The sequence below is a fragment of the Furipterus horrens genome, unplaced genomic scaffold (assembly GCF_987537825.1).
Source record: "Furipterus horrens unplaced genomic scaffold, mFurHor1.1.pri manual_scaffold_5, whole genome shotgun sequence".
NCBI lineage: Eukaryota > Metazoa > Chordata > Mammalia > Chiroptera > Furipteridae > Furipterus > Furipterus horrens.
The window spans coordinates 192,281,845-192,304,230 of record NW_028327175.1 but is presented as its reverse complement, the minus strand read 5'-3'; the positions used below and the strand labels follow the sequence as shown (position 1 = coordinate 192,304,230).

At 41.9% G+C, this 22,386-nt stretch overlaps 1 protein-coding gene across 1 annotated transcript in view; it reads right to left on the bottom strand.

The window, feature by feature from the left end:
- The window catches only part of ATRNL1 (attractin like 1), a 480,268-nt gene that overhangs the window by 86,776 nt on the left and 371,106 nt on the right, over nucleotides 1-22,386 (bottom strand). Inside the window, exon 28 of the mRNA XM_090278658.1 lies at nucleotides 7,955-8,069. Within this exon, the coding sequence (XP_090134784.1) occupies nucleotides 7,955-8,069 (115 nt within the window). The remainder of the gene's footprint in view (nucleotides 1-7,954; nucleotides 8,070-22,386) is intronic.

Genomic DNA, 22,386 nt, shown 5'->3' with positions numbered 1-22,386 from the left:
GGCCTTTGCAAACGGGCAGCTGAGAGGGGGCGTTTCAGACACAGGGAACGCCAGTGAGGACAACAGACAACACACACAACACACACACTCACGGAATCACGGGAAGACACATACATGTCGAATTACAGCCTAGCCGCCAGCCTAGAGAGGACCCCATTCTATCCGGCATCTTCCTTCCTTTATAGACGAGGAAACCGAGGATCCAAGCGGTTAAAGTAATTGCCCAAGGGCCCCAGGTAAAGATTGCCAAGGATTCTGTGGGTGCTAAACCCGAAGAGGTTGAAAGGAGGTGGAAAGAGGAGCTCACAGCCCGGAGTGTCTGCTCTTCCTTGGGCAGGCAGTAAAAAGCGGAGGGAGTGATGTGCTGAGAACCGTGTTCTCCTCTGGCAGGAGCCCAGACGAGAGGCACCCGGGCCTGAACAAGAAAGTCCCAAGGGCGTCTGCCCTACCTGCTCCAGGGTGATGACGCCAACAGAGCTTCACGATTTCTTGGATGGAAAAGAGGAGACAGGCAGAAGAAAGAAACGAACCCCAAGGTTTCACAGTGAAGCCACTCTGAAATGGACTTTATAGAAATAGGAAAGTCGGGGAGAAGAGGAAGTGGTAGCAGGGGAGGGGGAAGGAAGAGTGATTTTGTCCTTAGGAGCGGCAAACCCATACCATCTGATTTCACTTTTACGTGGAATCTGAAGAACGATATAAACAAAACAGAAACAGGGCTGGGGGTGGGGTGAAAAACGGGAAGGAACTGAGAAGCACAGACCAGCAGTTACAGACTAGTCGTGGGATGTACAGTACAACACAGGAAACAGAGTCGATAGTATTGTAATAACCGTGCATGGTGCCAGGTGGCTGCTAGAAATGTCAGGTGGACGCTATGTAAAATATATGGTTGTCTAACCACTCTGCTGTACACCTGAAGCCAAGGCAAAATAGTGTTGCAGTAAAGGGTCATTGAAAAAAATAAAAGTAAACAAAGAGTAGCAAATCCACATTGAGATGCTATTGTTCCGCAGGTGGGCGAGAGGTGTTGGCAGGGGGCACAGAGTGGGGTGTTAGCTGCTGGGGAGCCCCCTGCGTGAACACACAGGGCGTGATCCTAAAGGGAGCCTGGGGCAGGATGGGAAGCTGGCAAAGGACCGCACCTCAGGGATGCCTGGTACCAGAGGGCGGAGGAAGTAGAACAATGAACAGAGGCGGGGTGCCTGGCGTCCGTTATCTCTCAGTAAATTATAAGTAGGTGCCTGATGTAGAGGTAAGGCACAGAGCACCAGAGGAGGAGAAGTTTCCAGAAGGTGGAACGGCAAGATGGGGACTGTTCAACAGTCAGACACTGCAGACAAGATGATAAATGAGACTCGAGGAAAGGGCATTTTAATGACTCTGTTTATCACTTTGTTATTAACAAAGATATTAGGCTGAGCAACTGTTCATCAGCTTTAATACCGGCTCCCTCATAGCACGGTCTACTCTATGCCCAGTGCACTTAAAATAATTTGTAATTATGGGTTTATTTGCCTGATTGTTTGTCTCATGTTTATCTCCACGAAGGCTATAAAGTGTATGAGGGAAGAAACTCTTTGTTTTGTTCACTACTCTATACCAGTGCCCAGACACGTTTAAATATCTCCAGAATGAATAAAGGAAGCAAATGAAGATTCCCAGTAAATGTATTTTGGAGAGAAGATAAAATTATTTCCGACCTGAGTTTAGGGCCTGTTGAATCAGGTTTTTGTTCTTATGTGCGTTGTTTTTCTAGGCGCTCAACCCAATTCCGTACTTTATCCTGCCGTGAAGTGCCCCTTTTACCTTTCTTCTGTGTGGGGACACGTACGCTGGGTGTAAACAATATCTGGCTCAGAGGTTAAAAGGGAACGGCCGTGCCAGACTTTTATAATGATGTTTTGATACAAGTCAGTAGTCTTATTTCCTATTCCAGCCGCCTCTAACAGAGAGAGGGCAAAGATTAGGTCAACAGGTGCGTTTCTACAAGCGTGGAGATACAGTGGCAGACTGACGGAAGGAAAACCGGGAGTCTCCAGAGGCTTCTGGAAAATGGAAATCAGCTTACAGAAAACTGGCTTCAGAGGAAAGAGGACAGACTGCCATGAGAGCCCGCGGCCCAGAGCCTGCTCTGCGCCCGGCTCCAGGACTGCCAACAACCTTCCAGCTGTCGCTGCACTGGGAGCTTCCTTTCAGCCACTTCCAAAATGGGGCGGTGTGAACCATACACATCTTTTACACATGCTGCCAAGATCGGGAATTAGTCTTTATCCATAAAATTATAAAGATGTTTTTAAAATATACGGAGTGGTGCTAATTATTTTTCATCACTAACAAGCAATCTACAGGAATAGAGTTTCTTAACTAGCCCTGAGTGGCTAGGACAATAAGTTAAGGTACCACTTAGAAACACGTTATTTGCTCCTCTTACCCCAGCCTGGCATGGCTTGGCATACTTTGTAGCAGCAATGTACAGTAAGGCTGGAGTCAGTGCAGCCTAGGAATCTAACCCCACTGCATCGTTTGACACATGAGAAAAGAGGACCCAGAGACGAGTGGACTTGTCCAGGGTCACACAGCTAGTGGGTGGCAGAGCTGGATCTAGATCTCAGGACTTGTGACCCCAAGGCCACCGCTTGCACATACCAGCCTAAGTCCTCTTCCTGTAACTGCATGCCCCTCGCTGCCCTTACACACTGAATCACAGTTTCATTAGCCGATGTTAAGTGGGCACGTACGTATTTGCATTTCCCAAAATGTCTGGAGTTAAATCACCAGGAAAGATAAATCTATCCTTCTTGCCCGCCTAAGCCCAATGCTTAGCAGAACCCTTCAAGTTCTTCCTCTTTAATTCTGCACAGAAAGGTTTTTCAGGAATAAGGGCTATCTGGAGAGCCCTTGATCCTTTACGCAGAGAAGCACAGTGATGAAGGAGTCTCACAGGCTGAGGACCCAGGTGGCCCTGGGTTCAGATCATCTGGTTCACTCACTCGCTAGCTGTGTTGGCCCTAAACAAGTCATTGAATCACACTTGAGTTTCAGTTCTTTTTATCTGTAAAATTGAGAAAAGAGTTACTTTACAGTCATTGAGACAGTTAAATCAATGAATATATATAACGCATCTATACATATCCATGTATTTAAGCATATAATATATGCATATAAAGCTCTGATGTACATAAAGGTCAGATGTATTTGAGCATATAATGTATATAAATATATAATGAATGTATAGAAAGCTCAGAATTTCCAGTTCTCTTTCTCTTTCCATTTAATTAAACCCAAGTTGTCTTATTATCATCATTACCCACGACATCATGGGTAGACTATCATTTTAAACGTTATACAATATTTCCGGGTTTTTCCAAAACAATCTAGTCATCCTGGCGAAACTTGCCAGCCTAAAGAAAAAAAAATTTCAAAACCTGAGACTTTCTACTAGTTGTCTTTTTGGTAACGTTAGAGCCAATCAAGCATGAGGCAAAATGAGGGCAAAATTCTGCCTTTAGTTGAAGCATGTTACTCCGTCTCGGCCGCAAACATTTCAGCCACTGAGCACAGTTAATCTGCGTCCTATTAGTAAGAATCCATAAACTATGAAAACCATAATTCTTCATCACACAATGGCAGGAAACATTATCGTTTTCAATGTATGCTTTTAAAGAGCTCTATTTACTTGGTCCACATTTCATGTTCCTGTCATTCTAACACCAGCGGGGACCTCGTTGTCCAAGGTGATTGGAGACATGCTTGGTTGTTTAGTGTCATGCCGCAGAGTTACATGATGTGCCCTGTTTTCATGGGGACGTCAGTTTTTCCGCCACTTTGAGGTCAGAAGAGAAAGTGGCCGCGCAGTGTACATATGTCAACAGCAGAAGTCCCACATTAACCCGGGGGCGTCTGGCATGGTTGGCAGTGGTTGCTTGCAGAAAACACAGGAATAAAGCAGCAGGTTTATGGGGTTGGGGAGCAGGAACCTAATTAGCCCAGCTCCAGGAATGCCAAAAAGCCTATTTAATATCTGTTGCTTTTACTCTTCTAAGCCACCTAGAGGGAGAATTGCTCACAAACACCTAAATTAATTACATTAAACACAACAAAAAATGATTAGTGCATGGGGTAATCGAAAGAATAAATCTGAAGTTCTTCTTTTGACCTCTGCTAAGAGCCATGGAAGGGACTTCACAAATTTTAGACACTAAAAGGGCCATGTCTAATGATAAATAAGGATTACTGGAATACTTGCTAGTGGGAAGAGAATCAAGTGCAAAGGCAATATCATATTTTAAATAAAAAAAAAACAAATTTACCAGCTGCCACTAAAAAGAGATGACCAAAATTAGCACGTGAATGTTTCTGACTCACTTATTTGTCAGTGTCAAAGTTCGGTTTCCGAGAGATCACTGCCATGCTCACAGAGGCTTCTGCACGCATCCTCCATACCCGCAAATGCCTCCTTCTCTTAAACGCTTTTATTCACGGTAATGAAGAGTGCTTTAGGAAAAGCATCACTCCACATTTAGGAGCTTCATTTCAAAAGAGGGCCTGATGAAAATGTTTTGAGATTGTGCAAAGTACTGCAAGAGGACCTTTAATCTAATAATTAATGCTCATTAGTCACTGAATAGATATGCTAACATTTGGAGACATAAATAGCCCAAAAGCCAAAGGGCAGGCTCCTGGGGCTCTGTCCTTCACAGAGAGGGGGCGGGGACCCGCGGCTGTCTGTGAAGCTTCCCCAAACCTCTCACCCAGCACCAACGCTGGAGGAGGCTCTTCAGAACGTAGGCTCCTAGGAGAGCAACGTAGGAAGCAATAACTGGAGTCCAGGCCATTTGCTCATTTGTTGTTCACTGAGGCTCAGAGACGGGAGGGGCTGCTCAGGGTTATGCTTCATAGGCCTCCTATTGTCATCATCAAAAGCAGTTTTTGAACTGCTTTTTATGTGTAGGGCCCTGTGATAAGCGCAGACACACAGATGGTAAGTTTTAATGGTCTGTGTACACTCCAAATGTCTTGATGAAGCAGGGAAAAAATGAGTTAGCTGGCACACTGGTGTCAGAATTTGCTCTGTTTAGGAAAAACCTAGATGTGAACATTAGAAAACCCTAACCCTAACCCTAATGTCTCTCTATAGACACTGCCTTTTTTTCCCAATAAAATTAAGAGTTTTTTAAATTTTATTTTATTGTTTCCCACACCTCACTATACAAAATTTCAAACATATGCCAAAGTGGAAAGAATTTTACAATGGACACCAGTACCCCCACTGCCTGGATTCTATCTCTAACATTTATTCTGCTTGCTTTATGACATTTGTCCATCTGCCCATCCTACTATCCATCCATCAATATATGTTCCTATTCCTATAAGATTAGCTACAAAAATGTCTTTGTTTTCATTAAACAAAAAGCAAGCTCATTCTGAATTATGCACACAAATATTTATCGTAGTTTAATCTACAGGCACTATAAAAAGTATGGTACGTTAGCTCCAGGTTCTATCTATGTGTATCAGCCCTGTAGACATTCTCAGAACTCCTCCAAAGGTTTGGCGTTGTGAAGACATGGCTGTGGATTATAGAGAAATAAGCTTTCTGTTATAGATAGTCAGGAAAAAATTTCTGGAATGTTAGCAATAAGTATTTTGTGCTGTTTTACTCTGTACTCCAGTATTTCTTAATTATGACTTGCGTGTAGAAATAGGAAGATTTTTATGCCTCCATCCCCGTTGATAAAGTGAGTTTTATAACACAGTCTTGTCATGAAGCTCAAATGTGAAAAACAAGGAAATGCTTTGTAGAACCCTGTGCACATCGGAGACAGCGTTATCGTTAGTATCATAATGCATCTGTAATAAACCACGGCTGAGGTAATGGTCCACGCCGCTCCTTGGCTCTTGCAAATCAGTCAGAAAGATTTCAAAGGTTCAAGGGACAGAGTATATTGGCAGATGCCTTCACTCTGCCCATCAGTACGTCATCTTGTCAAGGATCTAGAAGACCGTTGGTGTAGATCACATAGACTTGTTTTCATTAGTGAAGTGTTTGCCTTGGAAATCATCCCAGCCTTAAAACAGTACTTCCATTAGCTGGGCACAGGACCTATAATTATCCATCTTATCTGCCCAGTGCCAAACTATGCTACTTATGCATCCCATTTACGCTGGGGCTTCTGAAAGGAGAGGGAGGAGTGCGCGCATTGCATGATGTTGATTTCTTTGACTAAACAGCTACAAATGAACTTTGGGTAGAAATTCCTGCATCATAAATGACAAGTCAGGTACCCTAAATGACACATCGAAAGGTGATGAAAAGCCTCTGTCCCCATGTGGGAAAAATTCTGTTTTACGAGTAAGCTTATAAGGTATAAAGTAGCTTCGGTTTTTGTTTGTGGTTGGATACAAATCAAGAGAGTGAGGATCAAGGTCAAAGCTAACTAGGGAACCAAAAATACATAAAGTACACAGGGAGGCGAGTTCATCATTAGTTACTGTTAATGAAAAGCTGAGAGATCTCTGGCACTTTCTCTTATGCATAAGGAGGAACTCAATAGAAAGACTGATTTGACATTCCCCTTACCCTCAGAAAGCATCCATTTCAATAGGGGGTGTTTACAGAAAACAATTGGGAGAAAGGAAAATTAGAAACTGTAAGCAGATGAAAGAGGATGTGTGATAAGAGAGAGATAAGCATGGTTTGGGACTTAATTACAAGGTATACTCAGCACTGAGCGTGTTTGCAACGTGGACATCACAGCGATGAGAAGACCTCTCAGAGGATACACATGGTTAGTTTGCCCACAATTCAAAACATGCTTTTCATGTAGGAAAAGGAGCACTGGAGGAAAAGGCGGCTCCCTGGCCATGACCGGTGCTGACAGCAAGAACATGATGTACCTTAATCACAGCGATGTGGCTGTATCAGCTATTATCCACTTTCCAAACATGCAAGGAAGTTCCCCAGTTTGGTTCCATATCTATAATGCAAACTTCTAATCATATTTATAATTTAGCATCCTACATATTACACGTACCAGGATAAAGAAACTGCCCCAAAGGGTCCAGTACTTGTTTGACCTGCTAGTGAGATTTCTCATTGCAATCACAACAAACTGGGAAGAGGAGTACACATAGCGGGAGGGAACCCCCCACAAAAATGGAATTTATTTATAAAAAATTGTGTGTTTATTCTTACATGTTTAAACTCCAGTCACCTTCAAAATACTCTCCATTTGGTGCAGTACACCTACCAAGACATTTTTTCACTGCTCAAAATAGTTTTTCAACTCATTGATTTTGATGCCTTTTAGTACTTCTGCCATTTTTAATTCAACCTCTTCCATCTTGGCAAAACATTCCCTGTTGAGGACTTTTTCATTGGAGAAATAAAGAAAAGTTGCTTGGGGTTAAATTGGGTGGATAGGGAGGGTGGGGCATGGGTGTCATGCCATTTTTGGTCAAAAACTGCTGAACATTCAATGTGGTATGAGCAGATGTGCACGTAAATCACCCATCATGAAATGGACCAACACGTTGAAAGAGTCTTAAAAAAAAAACTCACTGAAGCTGAACTCAGCCTCTCACAACAACACCAGCTAGTACGCAGATATAGATGGGTTCCTAGAACACTCACCTAAGTGGGGTAAGCCTACAAGGGGCCCGCCCTTCAGAAGCTAATGCCATTTTTATTTGGGCCCCCCCTCGTGTGTTTCTATATTATATACAGACACATGTTCAACATCTATTTCTAAAAGAAACACTGGAAAATCTGAATTTATAACAAAGCAGATAACTAGATATGTGGGTAAAAGCTTATAGCCTAATAAAATTTTACCACACTCTAAATTAGAACCATGTAAATATTTTCACCGTGCTGTTTGGTAGTATTGTTTATTTCTTTTGTTCAGTCAACATGTTGTGTTAACTGCTGATGGCGCATCGTTCATCTTACCTGACTGCCCAGGGGGAGGGGCACCTGATGATCCTCGTGGTAGACAAAGCAACACAGTCAGAACCGCGGCTCTGTTCCCCGCACATGGTTCAACTGCTATGGGTTTGGGCGCCCCCTGAAAAAGAAAACTCATCTTCAATTTGCATGATTGACACGACACTGCTATTTCACTTTTCTCCTATTCACGCTTCAGTCAGCTACCCTGTACCTTCCCCATGGCTGGGGACACAGCACGTAAATTTAAAAAATAGTTTAATTAAATATTTTAATATAATAAGCATTTTTTTTTGTACTGGTGGTCATTAACATTTAAAAGACATGTTTCTTGAGGAGTTATATATTGGCACATATTTTTGCAACTGTTGAAAAGTATTCTTTGTTTCCTATTTTTAGCTTGGTTTTTCTTTAATAGACTTTTTTTTTTAAAAAGAAATGTTAGGTTCACAGCAAAATGGAGAGGAAGGTGCAGAGATTTTCCATATTCTTACAGCCCCCATGCATTCACTGTCTCCCCCATTATCAATATCTCCCCCCAGAGAGATACACTGTTGCAACTGATGAACCTGCATTGACAAATCATAATTACCCAGAAGCCACAGTTTACATTAGGGTTCATTGTCAGTGGTTTGGACAAATGTATACTGACATGTATCCACCATTGCAATAGCATACAGAATAGTTTCACTGCCCAAAACACTCTCTGCGCTCCAGCTGTGCACCCCACCCACCCCAATCGCTCCATCCCTAGAAACCATGGATCTTTTCACTGTCTTCACAGTTTGATATGTTTTGTGTAACAAGATGGTTTTGGCTTTTTTGCTCAAAAAACTGCAGGTGAGGTATGGTTGACCTATCAAAGCAACATCTATGCAAAATTAAATAGAAGAAAATATATCACAGCTTTAATTATTAAAACAAAATGGTTAGTTTCTTTTCACTGATGACATTTGAACTCTTCAGAAGATACACATACACATGTAGTCATTCACCTACAGTATTTCAGAATATACTATTTCCAGAAAGTTTAATAAGGCATTAAAGATAAAATATGTCCTCTTTCATGTAAAACTTAAGACTGAATTTTCTGGTGACAGTGGTTTTATGTGGTTATAAAGTATTTCTCCTTTATAGCAACATAAATCTCAGGTTTTAAAATTATCCCCATACCGATACATTTGGGGAGTTTTCAATAGAAAGGTGAACGTGGCCATTGCGCTAGAAGTAAAGGGCATAAAAATATTCCAAGAAAATGTTGGAAGCCATGTTGCAATACTTGTATCAAGTTACACAATTTATGGTTTTACACTTTAAAGCCTACATTTAATTTGACAGACTTATTTTTGAAAATGTGAAGTCAAAATCAGCATAAGTACACAGACATTCTCCAATGATGTAAATATTTAGAGAACAGGCTTGTCATATTCCAGGGCTAAAAGAAATATCCTATGAATTTTTGAGCCGTATTTCAAGGCTATTGAAATTTATTCTACGTTAACAAATGCAAAGTATATGTAAAGGTTAACTGGTTAAACTACACTAAGAGAAAATAAAATAAATTCAGGTTTAAGAGATGGTAATATATTATAAATACCAAAATCCCTTTTACTATACCTAAGGAATGATCTATCACTTCTACCATTAGCCCAGGTTTTCTTTGCTGTTCTGTTTTTAAGCTCTGAATGCAGTAACTGGCAGTATTCACAATATCCCAAGTCATGTTAAAATAATGGATTATGAAAATTAGTTGGCTTTTAGGATTACAACAAAATAAAACAAACAAGAAAAAAAGGTTGAGAAACAGGGGTTGTTGGTCTAGGAGATTGAGAAAAGCAAGAAACAATCTGAGAGCACACGGGCAGATACCGTTGTCAGGCTACCTTTCTGGTGTCTCTAAGGTTTGCAACATTAAATGCTGGTGCCCAAAGCACCAACTGAAGAGGAAAATTAGTAAAAGTGATTTTTACTAATTTCTGAAAATGGAAAACAGACTTTTTGGCCAACCCAGTACTTAATACTTGAAACTTCTGAGATGCAGCAACATGTAGATACAGTGTAGTGAAATATCTTGACTACATTAAAGGGATCGTGCGTGTATAGAAGTTACTTCTGTAAAAATCTTCCTAAAATAATGCTCTCACTCTTAATTATACTGCTATTGTACAGAACACTTCAGAAATTTCTTTATATTGATAAGCCATATGAAAGGGGATTATAATTCTATTTTAAAATCAAATTGTCTTACAACCTTTCTATTTTTAGCCACAAAATTTTCATAAAAGGATATGGACAAAAAAATGAATTATTCATTATATTTAAAATATTAGTGACTAGCACAGCTCTTTGACACTTGGGGCATGAATTCACATAATTAAAAGAATTATTTCCAAAGACTTTGTGACAAATCTCACTTTCCATAAAGATTTAAAAAAAAAAAGAAAAAAATACTTAAGAGCCCTTGAATTTTGCAACAGAAAATAGCAAAAACCCATAAATGATATTCCTGATACCCTGTGGTTTGTCAGTTGTTCAGTGATAAATACATAACCATGAATCAAAATCATTTCCCAATGACATAACATGTTTACTGAAGTGTGCAATTTATCATGCATTTTCCATGGCTGCCTTTGAAAGAGATAAGACATGGGTTTGTTTGCCCACAGCACTTAGCAACTGTGATTTACTTCTAGGCATTCTCTTATTCGTTGTACTGCAAGAAGGCAGTGTTAGACCGAGCCAGGAAACATCACGGACGGTTCTGTAATTAGCAGTCCTTGCTTATCAAGCAGGCAGCACTTTGAGAAAAGATTTATTTTGTTCACGCCAGTGTTTTTAAAACCACTGTATTCATGCTTTCAAGTTCTTGTTTTCAGAGGCAACAATCCTGTGTTAAACCCTATCCAATTGTTGGCTATTAAAGACAGGCGAGTTACCAAAGAAGCTGCTGGAATCCTAAGGATTTTCAAGACTGCAGTTTTAAAAATTCATAATGACATGGTCTATAAGTGAGGCTACCTTTGGATCTGTCCTGGGCAACTGCTGCTATGACAATCACTGGAGGCTTGGAAGATACCAATGGGTAAAGCGGGCTACTTGTTTCTTTCTCCACAGGCAAAGAGGGATTGCGTGAGGAAGTGATTCACTTCCAGAAACCCCACTGAAGTTCTCCACGAAAAACCCTACGTGTAGTAGCTGAGGATCTAACAGAACTCTCTGATGTCCTTGGAATGGTCATTACGACCTAAGTAGGGTTTAGTGCAACATTCTAGGACTCAAAAGGTAAAAAAGGTTTTGTTTGCTTTCTGAAAAACTTTTAGTCGTTCCTAAGTAGGACTTGCAAACTTAAATTCCTTCAAGGCCCAGGTGAGTAACTTAATATAGCTAACATTTATTAAGTGCCTACAAATGCCTTGTGCCATACTATGTGCTTACATGGGTTTAATCCGGCCCCACGAGGCAGGCAGGGACTGTTCCCGTTTTACAAATGATGAAACTGAAGCTCAAAAGTTTAAGTAACATACGTAACTAAGGTTGCAGATCTCATAGGTGACAAAACCAGAATCTGGAACAATGAAGTCTATCTTCTGAGCTCATATGCTTGACCACTTTGAAACTGTCTATAATAGGGAAGAAGATGATCTTAACTTCTAGAATAAGATAATAAGAACTGATGGGTACTACAGTGAACTGGAAAGTACAAGATTTCTTTGAAGACATTACGTTTCTCTCTGTCCTTCTTCCCTCATAAATAACATCCCTACTGTCTAAGAGATTTTTTTTGCAGGTCTCTTAACTTGCCTAAAATAATCCGCCTCAAAGCCAACTCATCCAGGAAGCTTTCCCTGGTCTGAGGGACTTAGTCTCTCCCTCTGTAGTTCTTTCACTGCACCTTTTCTAGCCTTCCTCATTTTCTGTCTTGAATGACACCTGGGAAAATGTCCTGTCGTCCCACTGCAACATGCTGAGGGTGAGTCCAGTACCTTATACACTTCCACTGACCCCGTATTCACTTTCTGTCTTTGGAATGCCCAGGCATGGTGCATGTGCGAACGTTGGTGAACTTTTGTCTCCTGGTCTTTTATTATAGTTGTTGATGTCCATGTTGTTCATCACTATTAGATCCCAGCTCCTCCAAGGAATGAATCATGTTGGATTCGTCTTTGCTTTTCCTATAGCACCTACTAGAGTGCATTTTGCTGATGGTAAGTGAATACATGAATAAAAGAATAAGTGAAATTGTTACACGGGGAGGTAACTGGTAGGCATAATTCAGTTTTACCCAAATTATGGATATTAAAGAACTAAGAACACACTGAAATTGTTAGCTAACATATTCTTAGCTAAAATATTAGCTAAGTTTTATTGAGCAGTTACTAGGTACCAAGCAATGTGCTAAGCATTTTACATGCATTATTGTTTCTTTTTTTATACAGATGAAGAAATTGAAATTCAGAAATGTCAAATAATACTCTCTGGGTAATACAGCTAGTGAGGGGAAGACCCAGGAATGGAACTTAGATCTGTATGATTATAGAATCTTGGTACTTAACCACTATACAATACTGCTAAAACATATAGCTTAAGACATGGATTCTCTCATTCTCTCAGCTTTGCTATTAATAGTAGTAACCAACTTAAGATATCAATTATAAAAATTATATGCATAAACCTGCCCCATTTCTTACCAGGATTCAGAACTCTTGGGTTTTAGGACCAGTTTTGATGCTATTTGGTTGTATCCTGGTCATATTATTAAGTCAATTTTTCCAACTGAAAAATGAACAAGTAGGTTGGATGATTTTTAGGGTCCTTTGAACATTCTGACTATGATTTATGGACAACCTCCAGCATGTGTGACATACCAATATCTTATACTTTGTTTAAGTACAGTGAAATCTGAAATTTCCAATCCTTGGTAATATTTTTCCTGTCCAGGTACTTTAAATGACACATCTAATTTTTAAAGCACATTATGATACCATATGATGAATACATCACATAAGACTAAATGGCCACCACTGCATGCCAAAAAAGCAATTAGAAAATTGAATCAAGGAATTAAGGATTAATGTGGATATGTTATACCTGTCAGCAGTAATAAGTGTTTTGACAAGAACAGAATAAAGTCTGACAGTGTGCACAAATACTAATCTGATATATGAGTGAAACATTAAAAATGCAAACAACTGCACATTAATCACTCTAACATTTCCCTACTGAAACATTTTTAATGCTATTCTTATCAAAACCCATCTATAAATAAAAATGAGTCTTTTTCAACAGCTTGCACAACTTGGTATTTGCAGTTTAATGAATGTTTATATTGATATGAAATTTAGTTTTTAGTCACATTAGTAAAATAGAATTAATTTACTGAGCATTGAATTAAGTCGGCCTGATGGTTTGGCTCACAGCTAGTCAAGTGTGTTGATTTTGTAGGATCAACAAATATCAAGGTTCCAGATCTCAAAAACAGATTTCCCGATTTTTGTTTAGACTTGGGGGAAAAATAAAATCATATTCTTTCCTTATTTTCTATTTGCTTTTCATGAAATGATAAAGCGGAAACTACATCAGCTGGCTTTACTTGCCAGGAGAAGAATTCATATTAAGAAAAGAAATTAGGCTGATGGACACTTTCAAATCCAAGGTTAAACTGCATTAGAAACAAATTCAGAGAGTAAGTGTTACATGTTGGAACAGGGAAAGGAATAAAACATAATAGTCACGGTATCAGTATGCTGCTTCTGAGGTTCCAAAGGTATTCCGACTGGTCACCTAATTTTTGTATCGTATCAGATATTTTTCATTTGTTGAAATGCCTCCAGGTTCAATCTCTGTTCAAAATCTCTCACTACACACACACACACACACACACACACACACACACACATTTAAGGCTTCTATCTCCAGTATAATATCTTGTTTCACTGGATTTGCTGTAATTTTAAATATGTAGCACTGACTTGAGGAGGCTGGATTGTGCCAGCTGGAGTGTTGTTATCTATTTTTTCAAAGGTATTTAGGTCCCGGAAAATGAAGATACGATCTCTCTTTGAGATATATAATTGTGCTTTGCCCCAAGGTTGGCCAATAAAAGTGAATGTTAAAGGAGGTGACTTTGAACAGATGATCTTTAAAAGTTGATTCCTGATAGCATTTTTCACAAAAGTTTGGTATAGATTATCTATTATATACTTGCCATAATTAGATGTTTAACAACCTATACTTTTCTCAATAGCTGAGTGCAAAAAGCAACCTAACCACTATACATACGTTATATATTAAAATCAGAATGGGGCCCATCTTCCTGACCTTGAGAAACACGGCTAAATGTGAGCAACGGGTATACCCGCCATGTCAGCTGACTTTCCCTCTTGCCTTAGCCCAGCCCCGTCCTTGCACTCAGGCCACCCCTTCACCCGAGACTGCCTGCCAACATCTGCCCTTTCTGCAAGACCAGGCTGAAGACTCTCTGTCCACAAGAAGCCTTCTTGGGTCGACCCAGGCCCCTCGGACCTCTTCGCTCTGCTCTGTCTCAGTAATTAGGAGTAGCTCATTTTTCCCACCGTAACCGTGGGAAGGAAGTGCAATGTAATGGTTCGGAGAACAATCCCTAGCAACCACTGCCTGGGTCAAGGCCTGTGTGACCCCGGCCCCCTCCCTGAACCCCTCTGTGCCTCAAATTCTCATCTGTAAAAGAGAACGAACAATGCCTTCCTCGTGGGGTTGTTACGAAGATTAAAGGAGTTAACATAAAGATACGCTGTTTCTGATGTTCCAAAGGTGAGGTGACTGTAAACCTAATTTTCAAATTGTACCAACTATTAAAACCTAGTATATACTTATATGTATAAAGCGTGGCACATGGTACTTGTTAAAAATCAGCTATTATCATTGTGCCATTCTGTCCAATTCCCTTTGCTTTAGAATTGTTCTTTGTTCCCTCGGAGGAATATATTCAACTCAAAAGTAAGCTATTTGCGGGCAGGGCTGATCTTTTTAAAACCTGTTAATGGCTTGAAATGCCTTAATTAAGACATTCAGCCTCCAGGAGAGAATTTTACTGATGGCTTCTAGGGTGAGCCAACCTCCCACACGAGCCACGTCACCACCACTGCTGAGTATCTGCCTATTTTCCCCGGGTTTGTTCCCTGCTTTTACCAAGGAGTCTGGATTTGACTTTGAGGACTGTGTACAACACAGAGTAAATGTTTCATGACACCTAGGCCGTGGGTGAATGGGTATTAGTTTTTCCTTTACCAAACTGAACACAAGATAAATCTCTCAATTTGGTGGCAAAAACGTATAAACAGAAGCTCAGTGTACAATACAGGGAATAGACATAAGAAAGCAGGAAAGGTAGAAAAATCAAGATCTTGGTATTTATTCCCCAGGCCGGTCCATTCCACAAAACACATTATTGTAAGTCATTAATGCAAAATATGACCTTAGCAATGCAGCTGATCAATTCACTTTGAAAGGTAAATGAGCAAGGCCCCCTGCTGGCAGCAGGTAAAGGGCTCAGAGGGCACCAGGCCTGCCCTGGGGCAGCTTCCTGCAGGGCAGCCTCACTGATGGCACGATGACAAGCTAGAGCTACATGTGCCCCCAGAGTGATGCACAGGGCTCCAGGGCCGGGAGGGGAGGAGTCCGAGAAGGTATCGGTAATTCTCTGGAGGAAGAACCCCACCCACCTTGCAGAGGATGACCAGGAGTTCGCTAGGAGAACCAGGAAGGATGGAGGTTTCTGGCAGAAGTTAACCACGAATGCAGAGGTGCAAAGGCACGTGGCTATGTGGAAATTTGCAAGTTCATTGCGGACAGGGCCTAGGAAGTGCTCAGTCGGCAGGGAAGAAGATAAGCCATAGAGGCCTCCTGGCTTATCCGTGAAGCCCAGGTCCCTCTTCCCTGCCACTACTGGGATTACCACTACCTGCCTAGAAAGACCTGCTCAGATGCTCAGAGGGGACCTGACAAGTGCACAGCACAGCGGGCCCCTGGGCAACTGTCATCGAGACATGGTGCAAATCATCCCAAATGGACACCTGCCAACCTTCCTCTCCCAGGAACTCACAGTGCTCTTCTATTAAATTGTTGGTCAAAGCTGTTACACCGAGTGCCTATTAAATTAAAACATTTATTTCTGAAACTTCAATCATAAAGCTAAATCAAGAGGCAATGTGAAACTGACTGTCAGCAGAAAGAATAAAAGTGCAGATATGTCAATATTCTTAATGAGGAATCAAATGTTAATAGATCCAGCATAAGTAAATGACTTTCTACTGTGATTACACCAATCACAGCCTATTACAAGTAACAAAAGCACTGACAAACTGCTGAATGAAAGAGATTCTTTGACTTGTTACAAACGCATGTTTGAAACTGCTCTGCAGTGAAACCTACCTGAATCTCTCAGAGACCGAGTCATTCTGGATAACAGAGTTTTCCCAGAAAGCTGAACACTACCCCTTCAAAGAATGCCCTGGCTGGTTTAGCTCAGTGGATTGAGCGTCGGCCTGCGAGCTAAGTGTCGCTGGTTCGATCTTCCAGTCAGGGTACATCAGAGAAGGAAAACTCTGACTCCAAAAAACCTCCGCTGCCTTGCGGCATACCTCTTCAGGGGAAAGGCTAAGGGAGTAAACCCCGACAGAAAATCCGGAGCCGGAGTCCCTAAGGCGGTTTGACATTGTAGTCAACACCGGCAACTCCTGCGGCGCACCTGAACCCAAGCTGTATCGACTCCGTCTTTCCCTTGGATCCTTCAGCTGCGAAGAGAGGGGGGGTCTGCTGCATGGGCAACAGCAGACCCTCCATATCACCCTGCCCAGGCTCTGTAGCTTCAGCGTCATCACAAGATGTCGATTCAGCACGGGAGGAGACAGATACCATGTCACTCCCGAGTCAGACTGCACAGCTATTCTCGGCGGTGCAGATAGACTCTTAAGAAGCTACACCATCGTCTCTCGAGACGGACGGCTGCCGACGACCCCTTCAAAGACTAAGATGTGGCGATTTTAGGGTATTTTTAAATTAATGTGAAATCAAATATCAACTTCTCGGCTTCTCAACCTGATGATGATATATTAAACATAATTAAACATTGTCTGAATATCCCATGATCGTAATTATAAGTACCGGTTTTCACAGTACACTGAAGATACACGGAGTTGTGGATGTATGTTTAGATACATACATTATAGCTATAGCGCTAGGGATTTATTTTCTTTCTCTCTCTCTCTTCTTCTCTGAAGTCACCAACGCCAGCTTGCTTTCTGCTTCTTTTTCTCTTTTATATAGAAACAACTTAAAGATTTGCATTTCAGTGAAACCCACCAATGATGCAAAAGTTGATGTGACTCTTCTCAAGGGTTCTTCTCATCCTCCTCGGTGTCTTCTTCCCTGCTGCTGTCACTGGGGTGGGACTTCTCAGCACCATTCAAAGTCCTGCCTGATTTCTCCATACCCATTCTACAGACCACAGGCGTCTTCTTGACAGTTCATAATGATTCTCTCATGTGCCTTGAAGTTTGTAGGCAGAGTAGCGTTTCCAAGTTCAAGGATTTTGACAGTGGTGTTTGGGAGTGTCCTTATTACAAAGTGCAGACATAGTTCATTAGGCCTGAATGACTTTACTGAATGTGAAGCAGACTTGGGTTCCCATCTTATGGGATCTTGGGCAAATTATTCCACTTTTCCATGCTTCAGCTTTATACAGGAAGTAGAGTTTATGACACCAATCTGGCAAAGTTACGAGGAGGATCATAAAAGCTAATATATGGATAAGGCCTTTAATATAGCACCTGGCAAGAAGCAGGTATTTAAATGCTTATATTAGGGCAGGTCATTTGCAAATGCAATTGTTGTTAGTCAAAACCAATTGAATACCAGCCATTTTATCTGGTTCTACATTATTGGTCCCTTCCCTTTGGTTTTGATGATAAGTGGAAGGGCAATAAGAGAGTTTTATATGTCCTGATCTTTTCTTAGCTTGCATTTTCTCAGGCTTGGTTCCAAAGTATGAGACCAGTAGTCTATAGTGTCTGGGCTTTAAAGTTGGAACCAAGCTCCAGGTTTGCAGAGAAGATGACGACCAATGCATACAAGCAGAGGAAGGTTCAGGGTGAGAAGCCATTAAGAAAGATTGTACTGAAAACTCCCTGCTTATACAGTGAAGAGCGAAGTATCTCATAAATGGACATGCTTAGAAAAGACTCCTAAGTTCCTAGGTGTGCTTTTACATGTCTCTGTGTGGCTGGGAAGACTCTTTGCCCAGTACCCTGTTCACCACTATTGACTAAACTAAAATTTGCCTAATTTTATAATCAAGAGAACTAAGAGGTAAAAAATAAATAAAAAATAAAATATGAGAGGAAAGGGGACAGCAGACAGGGGACACTTCTAGCAGGACTATGGGTCCTCACGTAGTTACCGGGTTCCCTGCAATCCACAGTGCAGACCTGCTGCCCACCTCTGTCCTGAGACACGTGGGCTCCTTGCGTGACCCAACTGAACAGAAACGTATTCCTCTTGACCCTTTTCTTAAATGATTTGATTGTGTTAACTCAACGACCTCATCAGAGTTTGCTTTAGAAAATTAAGTATGTAAAAGTGAATAAAGGATTTTTTCAAATTTCCCCAAACCTCCTTTGTCAGTGACACAAAAAGTTAATGGTCAGTCTGTGCAATGAGCCTTCCCCTGGTTTTACTCACACTTCTTTACCAACTCCCTCCTGGTCCTCCTCATGATGGGATTGTGTAAACTACCGAGCCTTCTGTCGATGGGTGTGGCCCACGTCACACATCTGGCCCAGCGTGTTTTCTTTAAAAAGGATGTGGGTTAACTTAAAAAGACAGCACACATCAAAAGAGACATGGCACCACCAGGGAAACAAATCATGGTTGTTTCCTCACTTGGTCTCTGCAGTGGGTTGAACAGTGTCCCCTGAAAGTTCATGCACACCCAGAATGTACCCGTGTGTGGAAAGAGGTCATTGGCGGATGTGATTAGGTGAGGCCAAGTCATACTGGATGAGGGTGGGCCTTGTGTCCTTATAAGAAGAAAGGTCACACAGAGGTGACATGCAGGAGAAAAACTCATGTGGAGACAGAAGCAGAGACTGGAGCAATGTGACCACAAGCCAGGACATGCCAAGGTCTGCCAGCCACCCCCAGAAGCCAGGTAAGAAGTGGGGAATAAGTTCTCCCATGGGCCCCCTGCAGAACCAACCCTAACAAAACCTTCCTTTCAGACTCCTGGCCTCCAGAACGGTCAGAAGGTAAATCTCTGTTGTTTTAAGCCACCACATTTGTGATCATCTGTGACAGTAGCCCTAGGAAGCAAACACAGCCTCAGGAGTCACCACGTGATCTCTAGTCAAATGGTTAGCGAAGACTGATCGGCTGTCTCTTTTTCTGTTATTTTGGAAATGATCGTGAAGCATAATACTGACCCTGTGGCTAATACCAATCCCTCAGGGCATTTACCCTCTTTTGGGGTCATTCAGACTCCTTTCCTTTGATAAACAAGCCACATATCACGTGGTGTGGCAAATGTCAATGTGAAAATTCACTTAGTGATGGGAGTTTTGTCATGAGCATACAACTGATGACATTCATAAAAAAGGAAATAGTCTTAATCACAGCTCCTTAGAATATAGACATAGCATATGTTGTATGTCAGGTTCCCTAGGAAACTGATCGTGAGACTCCAAGCTCTGTGCGCAGGTTTATTGGGGAGCACTTCTGTGCGAGGTGGCCGGAGAGAGAAGCTAACCTGTGACGCAGTTGGAACAGAGGCCTCTGCCTGAGTGGGGTGGTCCCTTACGGTTGTACCAAATTGAGACAAGAGGCCAAGCCTCTGAATGTCCCGATGCATGGAGGTTGTCCCCAGAGAGGGGGCATAGTGTTGAGTAAGGCAGCTTCTTTCAGCAGCGAGCGATTCCTGGAGACAGACTGAGCTGTGAGCTGTGAAAACAAGAGGCTCAGTCCTGAAGGGGGATCTGCGTAGTATATCCCAGTCCCACGACCGTATTCATAATTTAAATAAAAAGTGTCCTTGTTAGCTAAGAAAGTGACTTTGGCCAGATTTATATACGATGTGTTATGGTATATATAAAGTTATTAGACATCTACACTTTTGTTTCTTGTGGGGTTTTATAAAACTGCTGTATTATTGCCATCAATAATCTATCAGAGCTTGCTCCTCTAGACCATGACTTTCCTCTTTAATTTTCCTACCTTGGCAAGCAACTCTGATGGTGATTTCTCTCTTCCAAAAAAAAAGGACAGAAATTATAACCTCAGCGCTGAGTTCGTGGCTTGGTCAACAGTCTGAAGAACTGAGTCAGCATTGCTTACCTGTCACACTTATTTTTCCAATGACTCAATGTATCTTATTTTCTGTTAAGTCACAAAGCTTCCCGAGAAGGAGGTCATCCTTATTTTACAGTCAGGCACAGTGGATGATGCGATAATTAATTAATATCACTGAGGTTTTATGAAGAGTCAAAAGGAATGGCAGAGAAGACACCAATTACTCCTGTTTGCCGGCTAAGTCATGCTCTCTTTTCGGTAAACAGCAAATTTATATGAGCTTTCTCTAATAACGGCAACTATTATTCATCGAGCACTTATTATTTATTGAGCACTCCCTGGGGCAGAGGAAGCAGCTGAACTGAAAAGCAGTTACTGGACACTGTGCTAAATACCAACATATGCTCCAAGTATTATCAAAATTTTTGTACCCAGAACATGATAAAGTCACATTGGGTTGTAAAAACAATGGCTACGGACAAACTAAACCTTGTGGGGAGGCATGTTTCTTTCCATGTCTTTAAGATTGCCTCCAGCACAGCAAGCAAGGCAAGAAGATATACACCAGGGTGGAATTCATTACCTTGAGGATGGAGGCCTGATAGAAGATACCAGGGCGAGGCATGAAGCCTTAAAACTGCCGTACTCCAACGCAGACGTCCAATTAGGGAAAACACAAGGACAATGCTTTTCCTACTACAGACTCTAACCCTAACACTGGCTCCATGTCTGCTGGCAAACTCATTCTGTTCAAAGCAAGAAGGAACTGGTCATATTACCTAACTTGACTTCATAGTCGACAGTTTCATGTCTGAGGCTAAACAATAAAGGAGCAGATGTTCTGGTCTGGCTCTGACCTGCAGAGAACAGGACAGGAATGTGTGATTTAAAAAATACTTCCAAGAGCATGACCATGCTCTTTTAAAATTTATTACACTGGCCAAAGTAATTCATTCATCCTGCAAATACTTTTTGAGCATCTGCTTTGAGGAGGACTGTTCTGTCACTAAGCATAAAGTAGGGAAAAGGACAGATAGGACCTCTCCCTTCAGAGAGAGGAAAAGGATAATTAAAAAGAAAACAAATAAGTATGTAGCATAACATCAACGACCAGGTGACAAGCGGCATACTGGAGCAGGTCACGAGGGGTGAGAGTGATGAGCACTGTTATGTTTAAGTCAGAGAGGGTGAGCCTGTGAGCAGGATCCAAGCACAGGCTGAAGCCACGTGGAGGTCTAGAGGTCAAGGAGAAGGAACAAGCAAAGGTCCCCAAGGAGGACTGGAAATGGCTCGTTCGAGCATCAGCAAGAAGACCAATGAATTGACTTGGGAGATGCAGACTCTGTCAAAGTTGTGGGTATTGAAATTAAAGCACAGTTGGTTTTCTTTTCTCACCGCATGTAGCTGCTTGGGGGCAGGACCGGAGTAGACAGAGAATCGGGCAGGCTGGGTGTAAGCAAGGTTAGAGAGGGGAGTGAGAGAGACAGGCAAGGCTGTCCCGGGTGCGTACAAGAAAGCACCAAGCAGGGTGAGGAGGAAATGGGACCACGCGGGGGGCGATCGATCGCCACTAAGAGGGTGGTGGGCCTGTAGGTGGGAGGACCCAATGGAGAGCAAAGAATTTTTGAAGTAGAGCTTAACAGAGTTAGTTAGCTAGAAATACAGAGCGCAGGCAGGAGTCAGAGGATAAATAAAGCCCAGGACTTGAAGGCAATGATGGTGTAGCTTCGAGGAAGCTGGAGAAGTAAAGACCCTGCTCCCGGGTCTAATGGCACAAGGGCCACTGGAACGGGCCACTTGAGAGAACAGCCCCTCAGGTTTCGATTAGAGCAAAAGGTAAAGAGAACATTCAAGCGGGCAGAAGAGGCTGAAATCATACGGGTTTGCCTAACGGCACCGCGAGTTCCCAATGCCTGGTGGAAGAGTTTCAGGGACAAAGGGTCAGCAGGCCACCAGCTCACGAAAGGGGAGGTACTGTGTGTTGCGGATGCAGACAGGTATCCCAGTACTTAAGAAAGTGGGTTTCAAAAAGTTTAGAAAGAATGTAAGTATAATCCCAACACTAGAGAACCTAAGATAATACGGCTCAAAGGATGGGAAGGCTTAAACTATGTAATCTA